The sequence below is a fragment of the Chelmon rostratus genome, chromosome 24 (assembly GCF_017976325.1).
Source record: "Chelmon rostratus isolate fCheRos1 chromosome 24, fCheRos1.pri, whole genome shotgun sequence".
Classification (NCBI taxonomy): Eukaryota; Metazoa; Chordata; class Actinopteri; order Chaetodontiformes; family Chaetodontidae; genus Chelmon; species Chelmon rostratus.
In genome coordinates, this window is record NC_055681.1 from 13368719 (window position 1) to 13389695 (window position 20977).

Below are 20977 nucleotides of genomic sequence, written 5' to 3' on the forward strand. Positions count from 1 at the left end.
AGAGTGACGGGATGAAATCAGAATTTATTCCTCATGAGTCATCTTGTGTCATCTCATGTCATTTTTGTGGTATGTACATATTACCCATTTGTGCAAATGTGTTTTGATATGTCTATTTTTGTATGCACACAAACATTCATATGTACTGTACAGCATAGCACATTGTAGTGTTCAAATGACTATTTGCTTGTTTTTTATTGTAGACGACCTCATATTTGTTTGCCACATCTACCTGCAAATAAATATGATTTGCAAATATGTTTTGCATCTGTCATTATCATTAAGGTGACTGTTCTTCTTACTGAGCTGTCACTTAAAATGTAAATATAAAATGTTAAGGTGACCGGAAAGTCAAGGACGAGTTCCATGTGCTCCCAGGCAAAATGCATTTCAAGTATTTGCCTGTTGTTGAGAAATGCATGCAACGCTGCGCAGGCAGAAGAATACTTTACTGTACTGGACCCCAGTCCTGTTGCTTTTAGCACAGATATATTGCTTCGCAGATATTTGAATTGTCTTACAAAGTGTACAGTCTAGAGGAGCAGGAAGAATGTGCTGTCGTTTATTATACCGGCATGCAGTATAATCATGCACTTGGATCAATGTTTTTAGTCAAGCATTAACTAACCAGAATATCTGACCATTCCATATAAAGGTACCTATGCATAGGTGGACCTTGCGACATGCATCTAACTCGTTTGACCTTTGAATACTAAATAGCCTGCTGCATCTCAAATTTGCATTAAACGTTATATTTAAATTTCTGCAGCATATATGGGCAGCTACAGTACAAGCCTTGAATCAGGATAAGTATTGCACACCATACCACGATTGCAGTCTTTGATTACAAAGACATTTGATTGACAAAACACAAATATTGGGTCAATATTCTTTTGTGACTTTTAGAAATTATGTCACCTCTTTGTCCTCACAGAGCTGCTCAATAATTTAATTATGTCACTTCAACAAGTATGTATCTTGAGTAAATTCAGGAGCATAACAGTTTTCAGACATGCCTATCTTATGATAACTTAGTATCTGAAACTGATTTGATTACGTTATTAAACTTTTTAAAGTGATAATAAACAAAGCTGTCTGACAGCGGAAATGACGATTAAAAGCTTGCGGAACACTTGTTCTGCGCTGTTTTCCGCCGATCCACTAACCCGGTACACCACTCACGCTTGTCATGTCAACAATGTCAAGCTACCCGGAGTGGACAACATGGTAGAGACATGTACTTCTGGTATTTACTTTCAGACTAAATCTTTTATAATGCATTGTAGTGCTTTGTATAGGTGTACAAGTTCAAAACTAAAAATAAATAGTGAACGAGTGGGATAGTAAATGCTGAAATTGCTGGGCAGTTTTCTCCAAATTGCACATTTCTCTGACTAGCCTTGGTTTAACGTTAGCTAGTCTGCCATACTAGCCAAGGTTAAGATGCCATACAGAATATGGCAGTAAAAGAGTAAACAGAAAGGTATTAAACGAAGTAGAGAACTGACGTCTCTCGAATGAATGTGTACATCAAAGCCACGACGGTTGCTAGAGGCAAAACAATAGTTAAAAGTAGCTAAAGGAACAAATGTGTCATTTAATTTGAAGGCGGGACACTTAACTTCCGGTCGCAGTGCAGATGACTTGATAACGTCGCACGCTATCGACACCGGGGAGCAGCAAAAAACGAGTGCTTTTATGAGTTAAATATAAAGTTCGCTAGGCTGTATTAACATGGTGGGAAAAATAAAACACGTCCGTCAGAAGATTCACCAGCAGGCAGTGAAGCTTGACAGGACGAGCAGCCTCACACAGCCCTGCGACTCTGTGCTATCTCAGAGTTTAGAGAAGCCTCCTGCCTCGGGACTGCCCACAATAAGTCCTCCACTTCTGGACAAAAAGACTGACGCGTCGAAAAATGTGAAACAGGTCAGGTTATAATGGATAAATAACGTCGACGTGATTGGACGATGGGTGAAGGATGGACACGTTGCGTTCAGGGTCATTCTGTTATTATTCAGCTCAGTGAAATCAGAGGTTTATTTTGGAGTGTATATTCAACCAAAATAGCTAGTACCCAGTTTAGAGGTATTAAGTTGTAGTATGAACATGGTGGATATTTGCTTTGAGAGTCTTGTACTTCTTTACGTACAGGTTCTGGCAGATAGCTCCTTCCCCACTGGGATCTTTGCTGGCACTAAGATAACCCCAGAGGCCCTGGTACAAACCCTGGCGTTTGAGAAACCTCCAGATGTGCCTGCACCTGCTCAGAAAGGTAAGTGTTGCTGCAAGATATTGAGATTGAGGTCAGTCTGTGTCTTAGCTCCTGCCTCGCCTCATTATGACCAGTGCTTACTGTCATTTTGCATTTGTGGTGACTGTTAGAGGGGGCAGAAAGATGGGTGCCTTGTTTACCCTGATGAACAGCTGCATCCAGACTGCAGCCATCTGTCCAAAGAACAAACCGATGACTCTTTACAGCAAGATGCAAAAAGCTAAACATCAGGACTCACAAGACACAGGTTTCAAAAGGATGTGCAAAATGAAAGCTGCAGGGGGCATGATATCCACACTTTTTAAGTCCTTAGTAAATCAAAATTAGCTCCAAAAACACTTGATCTTAGTTAGAACCCATCTGCCTGCTAAGTGTCTTTAAAGCGCTGCAAGTTTGTAACTCAGGCTGTTTTCTGTCTTGAAGAAAACCCTGATAATGGTTATCTGGGCTCTTCATTAGTGGAATCAGCGCTGTTCCTATTTAATACAAAGATAGATTAGATTGTAATGACAAGTAAATATTAGAAACGGTATTGGACACATGAACAATCGATGAATAAATAACATAAGACTTAGTATCAGTCTTCACTTGCAGGCTTCTTTAAATAGAGTGATGACATCACTGGCACAGGGTTGGATGAAGAAGCTTGACTCTCATGGCCCACCAGAACTCCAGAGTGGTCCAGCCTTTGTGATAAGTTCATTCAGGTTGTTTGCATTGTCAAACCAAAGGCTGCATTGAGATCGGCACATTTTTTTTGTCCACTTGGGGGCAGCGTAAACAAGATGTAAACACTCGGATACTTAATCACCATATTTTAAGTTGATATGCTGAATTTGGTGGCGAAACGGTAGCATATTAAAACATCCAGCAGTTACAGAGCAACATTATCATTCTTTTGGAGTGATGCTTCTGGCCACCTGGTACATTTAAGTCCAATTTTTACATTCTTTTAGCTTTCTTTGACAAATTTTAGATATCTACCAACTCCTGGGGGAATTATCTGACTCTTTCTTGCCGAAAATGACGCTATGAAAGTGGTGAGAGTGGGCCAAACAGCTAAACAATGAGCTGAAGCTCACTATTTAGTCATCCAGTGTACTCTACTGAAGGAAGGAGTACTGGCTGGAAGGGACCAGCCCCCTGCAGAGCCTGTCCCTGTTGGGATTGACCACAGTGGAGTTGTGCAGGAGTGAGAAACTCTGGTGCAGCTTGGTGCACTTGGTGTACCTTCAGTGCATGAGCATTAGCGACCAGTTTGTCCTCCGGATGCTCTCCAGCATGAGGCTGATGTAGGCCTGATGGAGGCACAGCTCACACCCGGTCCTCTGGTTGAGGATGTCCGGGCAGTGTTTGGTCTGATGCAGCTGTCAATCTCTAATCTTTACCGTGATCTTTTGCCTCTCCCAACACGGGACCTTGCTCGTCTCATTGATTTTTTTCTGCATGACACCATCTGTGTTGCGGTGCTGACGCTCATGGGCATTCTTCAGCCTGGCGAGGGTGAACCACAGGCTCTACCTGAAGGAAGAAGAGTCTCTAACAAGGTTATGAGCAGTCACCTTTATGCTCTTGCAGTGGAACTTCCACTTGTTATCACTCACATGGCTTGGCTTGTATTCACAAACTGGAAGCTGGGAGCTTGAATACTTCTGTTTAATACTGTTAATGGTCTGTCCATCCAAATGTAAAAATCCTAGTGGTATCTGTGCATACGGATAAATAAGGTTTTAGTAATCCAGGTTTGGCTGTATCTGTCTTTGAGATTTCTACCTCCACCCCAATGCAGTGGAGGTGAATGGTTTGTTGTGCTCACACCATGAAGGACTTTTAAACTATTCAACAAGAACATGTTTTTACAGAGACTGTATCCTTGTTACTCTGGATAATTCACAGAACACACCGTGAACTGTGTACTACACTGCACCGAAGAAATAGTTGCTATAGAAACAAGTGCTTTCTGTGAGTTATCTGTCGTAACAGGGACATCTAAATGAATCGGTTGAAGGGATGTAAAAGAAATCTGAGAAAAATTGCATATCTCTAAAAAAGTTTGCCTTCATTTCAAATTATGAAAATAAACTAAAGGTTACTTGTCACAATATCAATTAAAAAATATGTTGATATGATATAATGTTTTCTATCATAAGCAGGCAATCATTTTTATGATGTTAGATGCAGTCTTTTTTAATTTAAATTAAGATTTACAGTAATCCTGTTTAGGCTTTCTCTCTCATTTATCCAAAAGATAAATCATATGATATTATATTATTATTATATTAAATTTGATATCTATTTGGAAAGGGAAGACTGATGTGCAGGCTTGTGTTGTAAAGCGCTTTGAGTGGTCGGCAGACCAGAAAAGGGCTGTATAAATACAGTCCATTTACCATCCATTGACCTTAATGTTTTGCTAGAGAGGTGAGAAGTGTGTGTTCTAGTTTTTCCACCAGAAATTAGCTGATGATGCAATATGTGTGCTGATCAAAATGTAAACACACTACATACTGAAAATGTGCTTTCAGTACTATTGATATGTGGACTGGAATTGGGACACACTTAAGCATTGCCTTGTAGCATTTCTTTCTCTGACCACTAGATGGCGTGTAAGACTTATGCTTGTCCTCCTCATGCTACAGTGGCACCACAGCAGGCTACAGTAAAGGTTTTTTGGGGGATTTCTGTGGCACTAATTAAGACTAGTGGAACATCTCCTTCCAGCTTTGGAACAGCAGCTGCAGAACGCTGGCGCAGGAACCCAAGTAGAACTGTTGAGGAACAAAAAACGAGATCGTGACATGGATGAAGGGCAGTGGTAGCAGCTCCCTGTGGCTGGGGATGCGTCTGAAGAAGGGAGTGATGGATGTGGGCCTAGTTGCTAAGCACGCTGTGCTGCATGAAGCCTCACCAGACAACGGCCTGCTGCTATTTATAGCCCAGGCGCGGTATAAATTTAGCTCATGCATGAAATCAAGGTTTAGCTGCATCAGTGTTTCCTTGCTTCAGTTGGAAGACACTGAGGCTGGCACTGCCTCAGTTTAAGGACACTCTTCTTGTAATATCGTACTCGTACGAGCTCCTGATAAGTAAAACAGGATATGTGTAGCTGTAAATGCAAAGAGTCCATTTTTGTAACTGCTTAGACTTCTGCTCGTCTCCTTAAAGCACTACATCACTTCATCGTAATAAACCCAAGTTTGCATTACTGGTGTTTTGCAACATCTGTTGTTCTATTTCCATTCTGATTGTCAGTCACGTTAAGCTTGAAATCTGGTTGAGGGAGGTAATCCGTCTCACAGAGCAGCACTTCTGCAGGACTGCAACTCACTTCTTTTCATTATCAGTTAATCTCTTGATTATTGTTCAAATATCTGATTGTTTGTCTCGTCTATGACGTGAGACAACGATGAAAAGCCTCCAAGCAAGCAAGGTGACATTTTTTTAAAATGGACATTTTTTCTTGATAATAATAATAGCAATAATTATAATACAAATTTTAAAATTCCAGTTAAGTCCAGTTCAAAAACTTATGGCATGCTTTATATTATTTTGGAACAATGAGCTGAAACATTGAAAAACACTTTGATGGTCCTTTAACTGCCGTGAATAAACCTCAAACCCATCCTGACACCAACTACCGACACAAATATTTACTAAGGGTTTGTGGTCCTTTGTTTTATGCTCTGCAGGCGTGCAGTTCCAGAAGAGTCTGTAATCAAACAGGGATCATATTTGTAATAAAAGGCCAGTACGTGTCATCCAGAGCCTTTCGTGTAAACTCCTGGCTGTGGAAGTTGATCAGACAGCCCCCACGGCCTTTTGACAAAGCGCTCAGTCTGCAGTCTAATTAGAGGTATCGTATCACTACCAGACCCTGGAGGGAAGACCCCGGCTTTCTTTATTCTGAGGTCAGCTCCCTACAGACCGCCCGCCTGCCCACTTCCCTCCTCTCCTCTTCCTCGTCCTCTACCCTCCACATCTTTTCTTCTCTCACCTCATGGCCATTTTTTCCGCTCCTCTCCTGCATCTTCATCAGCTGTTAGACCGGACACTGAAAAGTCGATCGACTGTCAACTTTCCCATGTTCTCAGTGTTTCTGTTCGTTTTGTGTTTCACCCGTCTCCGTTCTTTTCCTCCTGTTTGGTACAAGGCTGACGGGCCAATTTGCCCGTGCAGAGCTGTCATGTTTACTTGCGTCATTATAACGCGGCTGCATGCATCAGAGCGTCAGAGCATGCAATGGAAGTAATGGTTATCTGCATGTGAAACTCGGTGATGCTGGAAAGATGAAACTAGTTTCTGGGTGAGAAACCAGATCGCTTTTCAAGGGGTCCTTTGGGCAGGGTGGTGGAATTGAAATTGTCAAACCAAAATAAACAACTTGGAGAGGTTATTAAAAAGTTCTTTTAGTATTGCTATGGGATTGACAATCAGAATTGTATGCATATATATTTTATAAGTAATTTGAGCATGGTGCCACAGAGGACCTTTGTAAAGGAAAATAGCTGCATTTGTTACTCTATTTCAGTCATATGTAAATGTCCCATAAACCATCTTCTTCCCTTCTCTAATTCTCTAGCATCTTATTATTTATCATAAAGGATAAATATGTAAGATCTTTACTGTTTGCACCAACTCACCAAACCTTTTCAACCAGGCCTTTTCAGACATGCCTCATTATCTAAATGTATTGGCAGTGCAGACATGTCTGCAGGCTCGGCATCTGTTGAATTGTAGGCTATAAAATAGACAAAAAAATCTATACTTTATCTAATTATGTCATAAGTAATTTTTATGGTAATCATTAGAGGTCTAACGACGCATTAGTTTGATCCATACCTGATTCAAAAGCCAGCCCAGCAGGAGGTTTTACTCATACAATGATTGCTATTGATCTGTATCAGGGGCTAAACTGCAAATGCATGAACTCTGTCTAGCATGCTCATTTGACCGTGAAGACATATAGGCAGACATAAGGCTTGTTATTGGCTATAGCTAGCAGTAGCGTAGCTTCACACCTCCCTGGAACAGAGAAGTCATGGCGTTCACACCTTATAGGGAAACGGCTCTGCAGTCATATTTCATTGTCAAAGAAATTGCTCCTTACTGGGTGCCATGAAATTGTTCTGACGGCCCATTATTCCGATTTTTTCCCCCAACCATATTCTCTGCTCTGCCTCTGACTGGCTCAGACCCTGATATTTTTTTTCTAAATAGCCATCTAACCGTCTAACCCATCAAACCAAGCAAAGAACACAAGTCAATCAAAGGGACATTAGGCGGGTTTTTTCGGACATTTTTCAGACTGCTGGGATTTTGGAATAATGGGCCATCGCTGGTCAGAACAGTGGACGCCCCCCCTTACTGTGGAGTCCAATGTGATGGCATAAATTGGAGCTCAAGTATGTTTTGGGACTTCCTGTGTAGCCAGCACATATCCCGATAACAGATATCTGGGCCAAGACTTCCTTTTCCGTTCGCCGGCCATTGTTTACAGTGTGATTAGCAACTATATATACTTTCTGGCGACGTTTCGGCTAATCTCTATGAACAGATATCTGCATATGAATGCAGGTCAATTTAAAAAAAAACCTGAAATCACCCGATGATGGGTTCTGGGATTACATTTTGCCGCTTTTGCTCTCCACACAGAATGTTTACCTGCATGCATGAAGCACGCTTAAATGTGATTGATCCATCCTTCTTGGACTACAAACAGAAACCAGAATGCTTCCGATACCAAAATCTTGTCTCGTGCGTACATATTCTGCATACATTTGCAAATATCTGTTTATAGAGATATGTTCTGGTTCGAGTTCACGCTGACAAACAAATGTAATAAATGAAGTACAGACATAAATACAGACTGACTGCATATTTGGGTTACATCTTTTTTGAAGTGGCAGAGTACCCAAAGTAGTATATAAGCTTGACAGACCACAGTTTAAATTAATTTGAATTATTTTGTTAGGTCCTAAGTAGGGCTGGGGAATATGACCTAAAATTTATATCAGGGTTTTTTTGTTTGTTTTTTACTCTGACTGTAATATATCTGACTGTGGTATATCACTTTTTTTATGTACGGCAGCACATCTTAGGAAAAAAAAAGAGTGATAAGTTACACATACACGTCCTTGTATGGCTTTACTTGAGTTTAGGTAATGCTTTGGAAAATGTAGCTTGTGTGGATGCTACCACACTTCTTGATCGCTAAATGAGCTGAGCTACTCAAAAGCTATTTGATTCAGGAAACAGCGACATGCTACTGAGAAATGTAGCTTTGACGCCGCGACTTTTAGTAGCGACATAATAGACCGACATAATATACGATGGCGGACAACTCAACCTCTGTAATATAAATACAATAGACCGCAAAATAGAATAAAAACACAACATAAAAACGGTAAAGCTTAGAGGTTCGAAGATTGAAGTTGGTATTGGCCTGTTCTTGAGCTTCAGTTCTGAAGTGAATCCTGCTTTATATTGGCCCTTAAAGCAGTCTGAAGTAAAATGATTAGCACATATAGCACATATAGCCTTATAGTTGTTGTTGGTGTTGTGTGGACATTTACATCAAGTTAGTCCACCGGGTCTTCGCTTCCTGGGATGGTGGGAGTACATGAAGGCTTCTGTATTGGTTCTTGCAGCCAGCAACAGAGAAATTAGCATGTGTTGCTTGTAAGTTACCTTTCTCATCTTTGTGTTACTGGAGTTGGCATTATAGCAAGAAAAATAGTAGTTACTAGACGTAACTCTAGCTCTATGAGTATGTGGGCATCTACCTACATATGTGCTATAATGTTTGTCATGCTAATAATAAAAAGCATTGCAAAATCTATGTCATGACAGTATGTGACACCGTTGACGGTGACAAAACCAATATACCACCCACTGCTAGTCCCAAGTACATTTTCAAAATACTGTAGTAATCTCCAAGTTAAATGAGCTTCCTGTTGTCTCTCCTGTCCTCATTTACTGATCTTAAACTGTTCTATACTTCAAACTTCTCTGCCATCTACAAACCTCTTCATCTTTAAAATACTCCAAACACACACTGTGCCTACCTCCACCCAAGCTTTCAGTCCAGGCCAGAAGGTGCAGAAGGGTGAAGAGAGCCTGAGCAGGATATGCAGTCTGTGTGGACGTGGGCTGGGTAGGTGAAGGTGTAGCCTCCAGCCAGCCGTAATCACAGCTATCAATTTCATCTAACAGCGGGAAGACAATGCCCCCAATGGGATTGGAGTGGTGGTAAAGCACCTCCCCATCCGCCCCCCCCCCTCCATAAACACAATAGACACCCCCACCCACTCATGAGCGATTAGATTTCTCCACCTCAACCCACATTTGTAGTCAGCAGTAGATGCCTATCTTTGCCTGTTTTTCGTGCTGCAACGGCAGCAAAAACACTCCTGTTGTTGAGCGCTGCGGTGGCAGATAAAGGCCTGCCAGGATCTCTGGAGTGTGTAGACTGTGCCTGTCTGAACAGCATCCACTGACACACCAGCAGATGGAATATGTACACAGCACACTTCACACACTAAACACAACTTTCAGTGTCCGGATTTTAATTGGCTATCTTGTCTAAATGTTGGAAGTTGAAGCTCATTAGCAGAAAATTCAGTTCTTAACAAGCCTGGCAGTTTTTTGTAGTCGTCGCGGCCATTCTTAACGATTACAGTTAACGTTTATTTCACCAACTCTTGAAGCTGAGGACATGATGACCCTGCTAGACAAACTTGGTTCAAGTCCAGGACTTCAGCAGCATCATTCCACTGACACAGTGTCGGTTGGTCAGTCAGTTCAGTGTGCTCAATTTGGTACATTCATGGTCCACAGAGGCTGAAGTCTGCTGACTTTCTACCACAGTCATCAGGACAAAATTTGTTTTATATCCGCGGAGCTAATAGCAATCCCCTCAGCTGTGTGCTAGTGCTAATGCTCAGTAGCAAGCGATGAATCCCCGATGTGCTTTTTAGTCATCACAGAAGCCGTGGTTGTGCTGTCTCAGAGCTGCTCATGTCTTACACTAAGTCAGTTCAGAGTTATTTGTATAAGTCAGCTCATTTGTCGACATCTTTTTAATCTGTCATGTCACTTGGTAGCAGGTCTTTAAAATCTGAGTGATTCTCATTAGCTGATGAGTAATGTTGTCCTAACCGACAGGAATGGTGCCTCAGACTACAAAAACAAGATCAAGGTTGGGAAAAAGCAGAATTAATCTTTTAATCTTGTGCTTTGATTCGGCTGGAGCCTTGAAGAAGCTCTCGCCATGTTCATCTTTTATTGAACGTCCTGTCTAGACATGCTGTTTGTCAGGTCCACGAACATTGAATGCAGCTGCCTCTCAGAAACTGAATTTATAAACTAATAGCCCTGTTAGCGAGCCTGGGCATTAGTACACTTTAGCATTAAACACACATCACTGATTCCCATGAGCACACATGCAATGTAGTTTATTTTGACTCTATCCCACACACACCCTCCTGCCCCAGATACCCACTAGAGCACCAAATATGGATTAATCCGCTGTTGAAAATAGTCCCCAACAATAACGTTTGATTCTACACTGGCCCTAACCATTGGACATCCACACATACTATACTGTTTTCAGTCTCCTCAGGTATGTATTGCAGTATATACTGTAAATTTTTAATGTGGTGTGGGTGGACACCACAATTCAGTGTATGTAAGTGTATAAAAGAGCTTCTCACTAACTGACAGAAGAGTGCACATTAATACGTGTTGTATACTTTGGAGTGTTAATATAGAAGAGACACAAGCAAAGGCAGCAGATAGCAGCCAAATCAACTTATCCCTAAAGTAATTTAAAAAATCTGAACGTTGCATTCATTTTATGTAATCAGCTATAAAGTGAACTGTGTTGTACTTTAATCATCATAATTATATTGAATTCAGTGTGATTCATTATGGTGGCATTATTGGCACCACTGCACATCCAGACAGCCCTTAGAATCAGAGTTGATTTTCAGGCTTTTCGTAAGGTGTATTAGGCGAAAAAAAGAAAAAACAGCTTGCTGTAGACATACAGATGATATCAGCTGCTGCTCCAGTCCTCATGCCTGAAGTTGGGATAAATGGGATCAATAGGCCAGCACACTGTCAGTCTGCTGCTGCTGCTGCTGCTGCAGGGGCAGGACAGGGCAGGACTCGTCGCACCCTGCTGTGCACATTGAAATGACACGTGGCCTGTCTGTTGCCTCTGATTTTTGAACTCCCCAGAGCTGGAACTGACGCAGATCAATCGGTACAAACAAAGCCAGGCATGGCATCGCACCCTTTAGTTTACATAGCAATCAGTTATGAGGTAAAAGTGAACTATAAAGCACCCAAAACAGACTATTTTGATGGTTTAGAGAATATGTTTGTATATGGATGACATCCAGACATGATGTGACATCAGAAAATGTTTTACTTTGCGGTAAATGTCACACTAAATGTCAGTAGATAGGAAAATCTCAGATTAAATAGAAATACTCTATGAAAACTGATAGTTTGAGATTAAAACTGTGTAGCTTACATTTTTCATGCATAACTCTCTAATACATATGCTACTGTTTGCTCTTAGTCCATCTATAATAAATATATAATAAGCACATTAACTACATCAAATCCGCCATATCAGAGGTGACCCTGATTTGCCAACACGTCATTTTTAACAAAAGGTCAATACTGACCCATATGTATCAGCAGACCAATATATCACTGTAATTGTAGTGTGTGCTCTCTCCCTCAGGCCATTCTAAGAAATGGTGGTCAAGGTCTTCGCTGCATTGTTAATTACAGTCATTGCTTTCAGGCCTCGGTAACACACCACTGCAATCCCGCGCTTCATTCGGGGAAAGGCTCATCGATCTCTCTTCTGTTCACACGCAGAGCCGATGGCTGGAGTTCATCAGCGCAGTCAGTGTTTTGTTTCATGATCTAAACCCTCGGATTAGCCACATTAGATCATTTGAAGTACCACTAGTTCTCAAATAGTGGCCGTGGCCCTTTTATCTACTAATGGAATCAAAAAGCTCATTGATTCCCGCAGTTCCCGTTTTCTGCTCTGCTCCTATTTTAATTTGGTATTTATGCAAATACCTGATAGAACAGTGTCCTGTACCATGTTGTAGTCGCTCATATCAGCTTGACCTACATTACATTTTCAATCAACGAACCTGACCTTGAGTGCGGAGTTTCCATCGGTGCCGGTGCGCGATGTCCTGGAAGTTTGCAGCGTCCAAACAAACACAGACATTCCAGTCAGATATTAGTGAACTGTGATTGTGGAGCCTGTTATCCCATGCTTTTGTGTGTAAGTGACTAATGGGGGCGACAATTTCTGAAATTGGTCCGGTATTGAGTGAGAGAGAGGGCAGACATGAGAGAGGCAGCGGGAGGAAAGAGCAGCAGAGTATTTCCACATGTAACCTGACATTAAATATGTAGACTTGAACAGATTCTTCCAGTAAAAAAACTGTTGCCCATCATGCTTTGCATTCAGTGCAGCAGCCAGGAAGACTGGCTGTACGCAGTACTGCTGCTTTTTGTCCCTATGTAATATAAAATTTTACAATCCAATGTCTGTTTTTTTTTTTACATTCTTTGTTAAGCTACTGTCACTGCAACACTGCATTTCCTGCTTTTGATGTGTCAAAGCAGGTGGAGAGCCTTCCGGCAGCTCACAGAGCACAACCCTTCACCTTCACGATGAGCTTTTAATTTGAAACATCTGCAGGGACTGTGAATGAAACCACGGTTTCTGTTACATTAGAGACTCAGGACAGCACAGGGTTTGGCTTGACTTTTATTTTGCTGATAGAATAAACTTGAGGAACTGAACATCATGGAACCAGCTATGCTTGTTCATATCGGCTATTATTTGAAAACTAGCTTTTATTTGACAATTCTTGCAGTGCATTTTTACGTAAAACCAACTAACGTTTTGCACTTAGTCTAATTTAGATCAGATTTGGTAGCCCGAGTCATCTTTGCAATGGTAATTGTAAACCGGGAAGGTAGAAAGCATCACTTCCTGTGTAGGAGAGGAATTGCGTTTTAAAAAATGAAAAAGCTGCCCAGTAAAACCAGTTAGGTACTGGTGGCCCACCACTGCATTAGCTGAGACATCTCTGGTAATTCACAGGGTGAATTTTTTTTTCTTTCACCACCCTCCCTGATATTTTACCATTTGTGTCACTGAACTGAGGGGAGGAGGAAGTGTTACAGTTGGAAAAATCCTGCCATGGGTTTTTCACAGCTGATAATGGAGAGGCCCAATCACTGATGTTGTTCTTGGTGTGTTATTTTCCATTCTGAGCATTTCTTTTCCACTCTCGGCTGTGTGCGTGTGTGTTGTCACATCTTCACACCGGTCATCTGTGGTCACTCACTGCTTTTTATCTTTCTTAAAGCTAAATGTCAGTAGTTTGTACTATACAGCTGGACTACTGCTAGATTAGAATTTCTGTTGAGACATTTGGAGCAGAATGGTATTAAATTCATTTTACTGTATTTCTCACACAAACACACAGACACACACACACACACACACACACACACACACACACTCCGATTGTCGCAGTGTATCTCTTGCACCCGAGGATGTCCTGACCACAGGGAACCTCAAGGTGGCTTTGCTGATAAAATGACATTATAAAAACTTTCCCTTCCAGCCGCGGGATGTTCTTCCCACATGGGGGGGAGGGGGACATAGATAGGACCGGTGCAGCTGACTAACTTTTCCATTTCTTTTCCATTTTGGAATGGAACTTTTGGTCTCTTCCAAAGTATTCTCATGATTAAATCCATTATTTAGCCCATTCAGTAATGGGATGAGTAATTGGTTGCAGTCTGTATCAATTCTGACGTTAGACCAGTGGTTGGGGTGCAAATGCTTAGCTGAGGTCGTGGTATTGCACAGGGTGGTGCAAGATTTGCTCATTGTACATTTTTAGTGTGTCAGATGATATTTTAAGCTTGAAACTTCATTCTTGACCTTTTATTTGTTTTAGCCTTCATCATAATCATGCAGTCCTTATCAGCAGGTGCTCCGTTGTCATGGAGATGGATCTGTTGACATGCAAGCCCACTCGCCATTCGGATTACATCCATAGCTCTCTGAGGATGTCTCATCCATGTGGGTTTAAAAGTGAAGCAGATTTAATAAAAGGGTAAAAAAAAACACAAATAAAAGTCCGCCCGGGTGTGTTGTGATGCAGCCCTCCGTCTCTCACTGCTCTCGCTCAGGGAGGGGGTGGAGAGGGCGGAGGCTTGCCGTAGCTTGCAGCCAAGTCATTCCCCTGCCACCTTTGATGTATCTTTAACACATTTATGAATTTGCCTCTCTTCGTGTTTAATTAGCAGCTTCTCCCTCTGCTGAGTGGAGCCTAGCCGGGTTTGATGTGTGCTGTCACGTAACTATGTGTATATGTCTGTGTGTGTCTGTGTGTTTTCACAGGCCCAGAAGAGAAGAAAGTCAAGTCGAAGAAAGAGAAGATGAAGGAGAGGAGGGAGAGATGGCTCAACAGTGAGTTTACATCAACACTCGGCACTTAAGTAGGAATGTACAGATACTGTTGGCAGATATTAGACTGATACAGGTTGGAACAGAGTGTTAGACACTGCTTACATATCACACCATGTTTACCATATCAGCATTAACTAAATGGTATTAATACCAGTCTTTCTTCTGATAGTGAAATTAGGATGTAAATCTATAATGCGAAAAATAAAGTCGAGCTAAAATGAAAAATGCCTTTTTAACCCTTTTGGATCACATTCCTGGTCATGTTGTGCACCTATTTAAGAATAAACGCCCAAAAAGGATCTAAAAATCCATTTGTATACTTATATCAAAACCCAATCATGAAATGCAAAATGTGATGTATGCTTAGGTAGACTAGAACCAAGCAATTTCAACCAATAATATCATGAGATCCGCCCAAGGTTCATGAAGTAGCTAGCCGGTTTGTCCTCGTCCCGTTTCTCCAAAGTGCTGTGGCTATGGACCCGCTGACTGGGATTTCTTCACTTTGAGGAAAGTGGTATCAGTGACAGCTCCACATTAAGCACAAGGTATTTCACAGTGTGCTGCTTCAGTCACTATATGGAGCGTACGGTGGGCTTCGTCTCTCTCTTCCTGATGGATACAGCTGCCCCGTCAGTGTCAAGCAGGACCCTCCAGGGCTGAAACTGCAGTTCCTCTAATGGCCACTTGAGGCTCCAGAAGCAAGTCAGTCCCCATAGACCCTCATATTAAAATGTTCAACTTTACAGCACAAATAAAAACTAGTTTTGGTCTCTACAGCTAATTTTCCGTTTCCAATTCAGAAACTTACGTCCATGTAGTCGCCGTAGTAGTAACATGTTTGTTTTGCAATTCAAGTAATCAGGTATTTAGTCATGTTTTCAGATAAGCAATCCGTTACAGCTAACATTGTACCTTATCTCCCTGTACGTTTTGTTGCCACACAGAAACAATGAAAGAAAACCCCATCGCATTCATGCTGTTTCTGTTTTTTTTTTTTACTTCTTGGGCTTAGCTGCGTGCTAGTGGAAGATATCCAATCCTGCGGTTGTGTCAGTGCACACGGGTAGTTCGAGAGGGCAACCGTTTACGCCAAGGAAGTATTTGCATTATTTTGAATTTGTGGGTGAAACGCAAATTGTGCCTGGGCGATAAGTGTCTGTCAACTGCAAAAAGCTCTACTTAAAAGCACCTGCAAGCTAAGCACAGCCCCTCAGTGTCTGTAATGGAAGGTATTTGTATGTAACAAGTTCTGGTCTTGTGTATCTAGTTTTAAATTTTTTTGCTTATTCCCTTTATTGTCCCAGTTTAGATCCTTATATGAGCAGTGTAAAAGGGTTTGTTTGGCACAAGGGACTCATTTCTTCCCATGAGTATCAGGTGATTGGCAGCATTTAGAGGAAAAACTTGACACCATTAGTGGGATATATTTAAATAATGGGTTGATGGATTATCTAGTACTGTGGCAGTGAGTGGCTGAGAGGAGGAAAATTAGCACTGATACCTGAAACTGTGATGACTGTATACGCAAATAGGGATAATGGAAAGAGCAGTGTCATCACTGAGCATATCCAACTACCTCATGTCTCATTCACATGTAAGGGAACAGCTAACATTATCATAATGCTATGATAATGTCTAGCTAGCATGTTCGTATTGGCTGCGCTTTTTCTGCCATTCTTGTGCAACTAGCTCGTTATAGCTTCAGGATTGTATCTGCCCAGCCTAGTGGAAGACCCGAGCCGTGTCTTACTGTCCACACCTGGCATCACAGGCTAAGTGTTAGCATTTACATTTCTATGGTTTGTGTGCGAAGCAATCGGCGACTTCATCTCACATCAGCGCCTTAGTATTGTTAAGTTCGGTGTAACATTAGGGCTGACAATAAAGATTAATTTTACCTGCTTTTGAAGTAGCAGTGTTGATTGTCAGTGTGAATGATGACTACAGGTATCTTAGCCGGCTATCCGATACTTTTCTGGTCGGCGAGTGAGTCGCCGAGTTTTGCGGCTTTTCGGCCTTGAGCCTCTCTGTAATTATAACTCCTCTCCCCAACGCCACCGACATCATCGCTGCCGCCATCGTCTCCCATAATTACGATCAGGCCTGTAACCGTACCCTTCTGCTGAGCCAATCAATTCCCGGGTAACACAACACATATCCTGTTCAGGCGTATAATTAGGTGCTAATGGCCGCGCGACTCAATCTTGCTGAAACCCAAGAGCTGCTCCATGGCTGGCAGTTTTCAGGAACTGGAAGAAAATTAGAATGAAATAATAGCTTTTTTCAGATCATGGACACCGGGTCGGGACAGTACAGTTTGACCAGAGTGGGGTTTTACAAGCTCAGGCCAGTATTTGAGGCTTGAAGCCTGTCAGCGTAAATAGTTTGCACTTTAGTCAATGCTTTTCTTTGCATTCATTGATCTTAACCCGGGCTTACAAAATATTAATTAATATTATTTAATAATTTAAGAAATATCGGGAAAGTAAGCAGCTTTTAGTCAAAGGGAGGAATTGGAAAAACTCATCAATGCTTTTATTTTCCAGGTCGGTTGCTGGTCTTAATTCTTTTATTTCCTCACATGGATTATTTATGTGTTTGTTTTAGTTGTGTTAACTTTTCTCTCATGTTTTACCATCCCCATTGTTTTTGTGGTGGGAGCTCACGCTCTGTGCAGCGCCTTGTGGAATGAATTGTACAAAATAAATAAAGATTTGCTTGCTTGCTCTGCCTTTTTTACATGCGTGTGTGTTAAGAATCTGCTGAAAGGCTGTTTTTATTAGCTTTAGAAGAACAGGCCTTAGCGTCAGACTGGAAAATGTGTTCCTCGTCTCACTAGACCTTTAAATCGTTACATGCTTCAGACTGACATTTTTCTGTAAATGCAGTTCTTTGTGTAGCAGATGGAGACCTCTTACCCTTCACTGACATTCACTCTTGCTTCACTTCTCATTGTGTTGTGTAGCTTGGATGTAACTCGCCCCCTCTCTCCCTCTGCCTCCTCTCAGAGATCAGCTCCATCAAACAGGCGAAGGAGCAGCAGGCGGCCGAGGCCCGGAGGCAGGCCACGCCCGTGGTGGGAGACATGAGGCCGCTGGCCGACGCCCTGCCCGAGCTCTGTCAGCTCATCGCCCCCGCCCCCGCGGCCCCCACCGCTCGCCGCAAAAGCAGGAAAAACAAAGCGTAAGCGCCAAAACGCCCGCTCTGGCAGACATCAGGTGTCGACATGACAGTTCAATTTTCGAGCGTGTTGCTCCATAATTATCACATTTCTTTTGTCCTTGAGAAGAGTCAGTGTGCGTTCAACACATGGGTTCAGCAGCTGTGATGGCGTCAGTATCAGCAGACTGACGGATGAGTCTCCATCTGTTGGCACAGTCACACTGGTAGTAGCACGTTGTCAGACGTTTAATCAGCAAATATTATCTGGGGAAAAAAAGTCTAGTAAAGTGAAAGATGAGCTGTCAAATTAACAGACATCCAGGGTTATTCCTTTATAAACATCGTGTCCGAGGGTTCCCTGAAACCGGACTTGTTTTTAACATAGCTCTAAAGAGATGCTGCTGCAGATGGCATTGAGTTGGATCCACAGTTATTTGTCCCGCTTCTGGACTGCACGCTAATTCCAACGCTAACTGGAAAAGTGACAAAATTAAGTAAGACAGTCAGGTTTTATTGGCAGCGTCGCCCAGACAACGTCTTGTGGTGCACATATTGCATTTTCTCCCGCATATAATGGTTAGGCATATTGATTTATTCGATACTAGCTGCAAAAAATGCTGTACTATACAGATAAATATATGGTGTGAGATCAGCTAAAGCCTGTTTTAATGGTGGTTTGCAGGGAGACGAAGTATCAAGGCCACCGACATCTTGCCCTTTTCAGTCAATTACATGGATTTTGGGTGCGATAATCCAGCTTGCAGTCACTTTTTCCAGCAGTCAGAGCAGTTGTTATGAACCTGGAGCGTTTCACCCACAGGTTTGGTTCGTTTGGGCACGTGCGAACGCAGCGATCGCGCTCGGATGGGAAGCAAAACAAACCTCGAGAGGCTGGTCTCTGCTTACCTCCGCTCGCTCTGGAGGGGTTTGTTTGCAGTCAGAATGAAATCAAGCCTGCCATCTGAAACAGCCTGCACTCTCGCATCAGGCGGATGATTAAAGATAATCTAATCAAGTTAGCCCGGTGCGCCAGCTTGGAGAACAGTTGTTGCGCGAGTGTGTGGTGGTATGCGCCCATCAGAGCAAATCAGTGGCAAGCTCTTGAGGCGAGGGAGAAGGTGAAGAAGAAGAAGAAGAAGAGTGGTCAGACAGTTAGATGGCTCGTGTCCACGCTCTTCTCTCCTGTCAGAATGAGTCACATCGTCTTCAGGACTGCGGACTCGGGGTAGTGAAGCGGGCCAGAGCTGCTCACACTGCAGCTGAACCCGGTCCGGGTCCGCTTACGAGAGATGAGTGAAGTGGACGGCAGCGCGCTGTCCCCAGCACCACCACCACCACCCGCGTGTCAGAGCAGTGTGTGACACCAACCGGCATGTTATACAAGAATCTTTTTTTCTGTGTGTCCAACAAAATTCAAAATCAGTAACAAAATGTGGATTTTTATAGCTGCAGCTGACCTGTGCTGCTTTGCATTCTTTCATTTTGCTATTGTCGTAGTGTTATTTGGTGCAGAGATAAAGTGAGACCTCATCGTGTCACCTATATAACTACAAAGCATGACTAAAAGCACGGATGGATGGATGGATGGATGATTCATAGACAGATTAGATAACAATACCGCGTGACTTATTCGATGTTGTGTCCTCCCTTCAGGCCGGTGAAGAGACCCGAGCCAACAGATTTCAGCCAGATGAAACAGTCCCAGAAACGCAAACTCCTGTAAGCAGCTTTTCAAACTCTTTCTTCTTCATGCACATTTAGCGGCGAAATCACCCCCCCCCCCTCTAAAAGGCTGATTTGTGTGCTTCGCCTTTGTTGCAGGGAGACAGAGACCAGCCGGTTTAGCGACGCAGTGAAGACCCTTTCTGCCAAAATGAACCCTCTGGCTGATATTGGCGAGCAGCTGAAGAAGAGGATGAGGCAGGAAGAAGAGCAAGGACCCAGCTAACAGCAGCAGCAGCAGCAGCAGCACAGCTCTGTGAGACTGCAGTCCTTCCACAGACGTTAATCCAGGCCTACACATTTTGTCAGGGAAGCCCAACCCCGCTACATCCTTGGGTTTAAAAGGAGGAAGAACCTGATACCCCGCCACATCTCGCAACCACTGACTAAAGGATGCTGCTGGCTGCTCCCAAAGAAGCAAAGATGACATGAAGTGTCGTACCTGTTAATGCTGACTGTAATGGACACCCTGTCAGTTTTATTGTCCACATGTCCTCTTGAGTAATAAATCACGGCACGTTTAACCATCAACTTTCATGTGTAGTCTCTATACAGTATGTTGGATTCCAAGTGTTTATTTTCTGCTGCCGTTGGCTCCGACTCCAAACACTTAATAATCAAACGGCGCTCGTACAAACAAATCTGCCTCCTTTCTCTCCACGCCTACACAACCTTTCCCACTCTTCTATTTTCAGTATCTCCTCATTGTGCGGCGCTCAGAATAAGATCAGCTCCCAACACCGAGTGACTCATCAGCGATAACCATAGCAACCGCGCCGATCCATGTAAATGAGCATCTTGTCGGAGCGACACTGAGCCGCGAAGTGAATGAAAATATTGTCAAACTGTCATCAGGAAGCAGATCGGCATGTTATGGAGAGACGTGGGAAACACTGTAAAAGATATTCTACTTCAGACTTCAGATTTTTCTGATACTCGCCCTGATTTTTTATAGTGCCCGAACTTCCTCCCACACGATGCTGACGCTCTGAACTGAGTATCTTTGAAATTAAATATCTGTTTGTTAATAAAACCAACAATTATAAAGTGTTTTTATTCTAATAATTTAGACTTCACACATAATTACAAGATACTTTCTCATAAAACAAGTCTGCCATTATGTTTCTCATATTTGAATTTCATAATTATACTCATAGTTATGAGGCCAGAAGTCAGTGGACTCCTCACCATCACACCTATGTGAGTTTGTTGGACATCCTGTTCTAAAATCATGGGCAGAAATATCGAGTTGGACTCCACCTTTACTCCACCTTTAGGGCTAA

General features: G+C 42.5%; 1 protein-coding gene across 1 annotated transcript; it reads left to right on the forward strand.

Moving 5' to 3' along the window:
* The first annotated feature begins 1648 nt into the window (after window positions 1-1648).
* fam207a (family with sequence similarity 207 member A) lies at window positions 1649-20649 on the forward strand. Its single transcript, XM_041966369.1, has 6 exons — window positions 1649-1929; window positions 2155-2275; window positions 14739-14807; window positions 17819-17993; window positions 19626-19691; window positions 19794-20649. Exons 1-6 carry the CDS (start codon window positions 1735-1737, stop codon window positions 19918-19920), a joined length of 753 nt encoding a protein of 250 aa, XP_041822303.1. The 5' UTR covers window positions 1649-1734; the 3' UTR covers window positions 19921-20649.
* The last annotated feature ends 328 nt before the right edge of the window (window positions 20650-20977 follow it).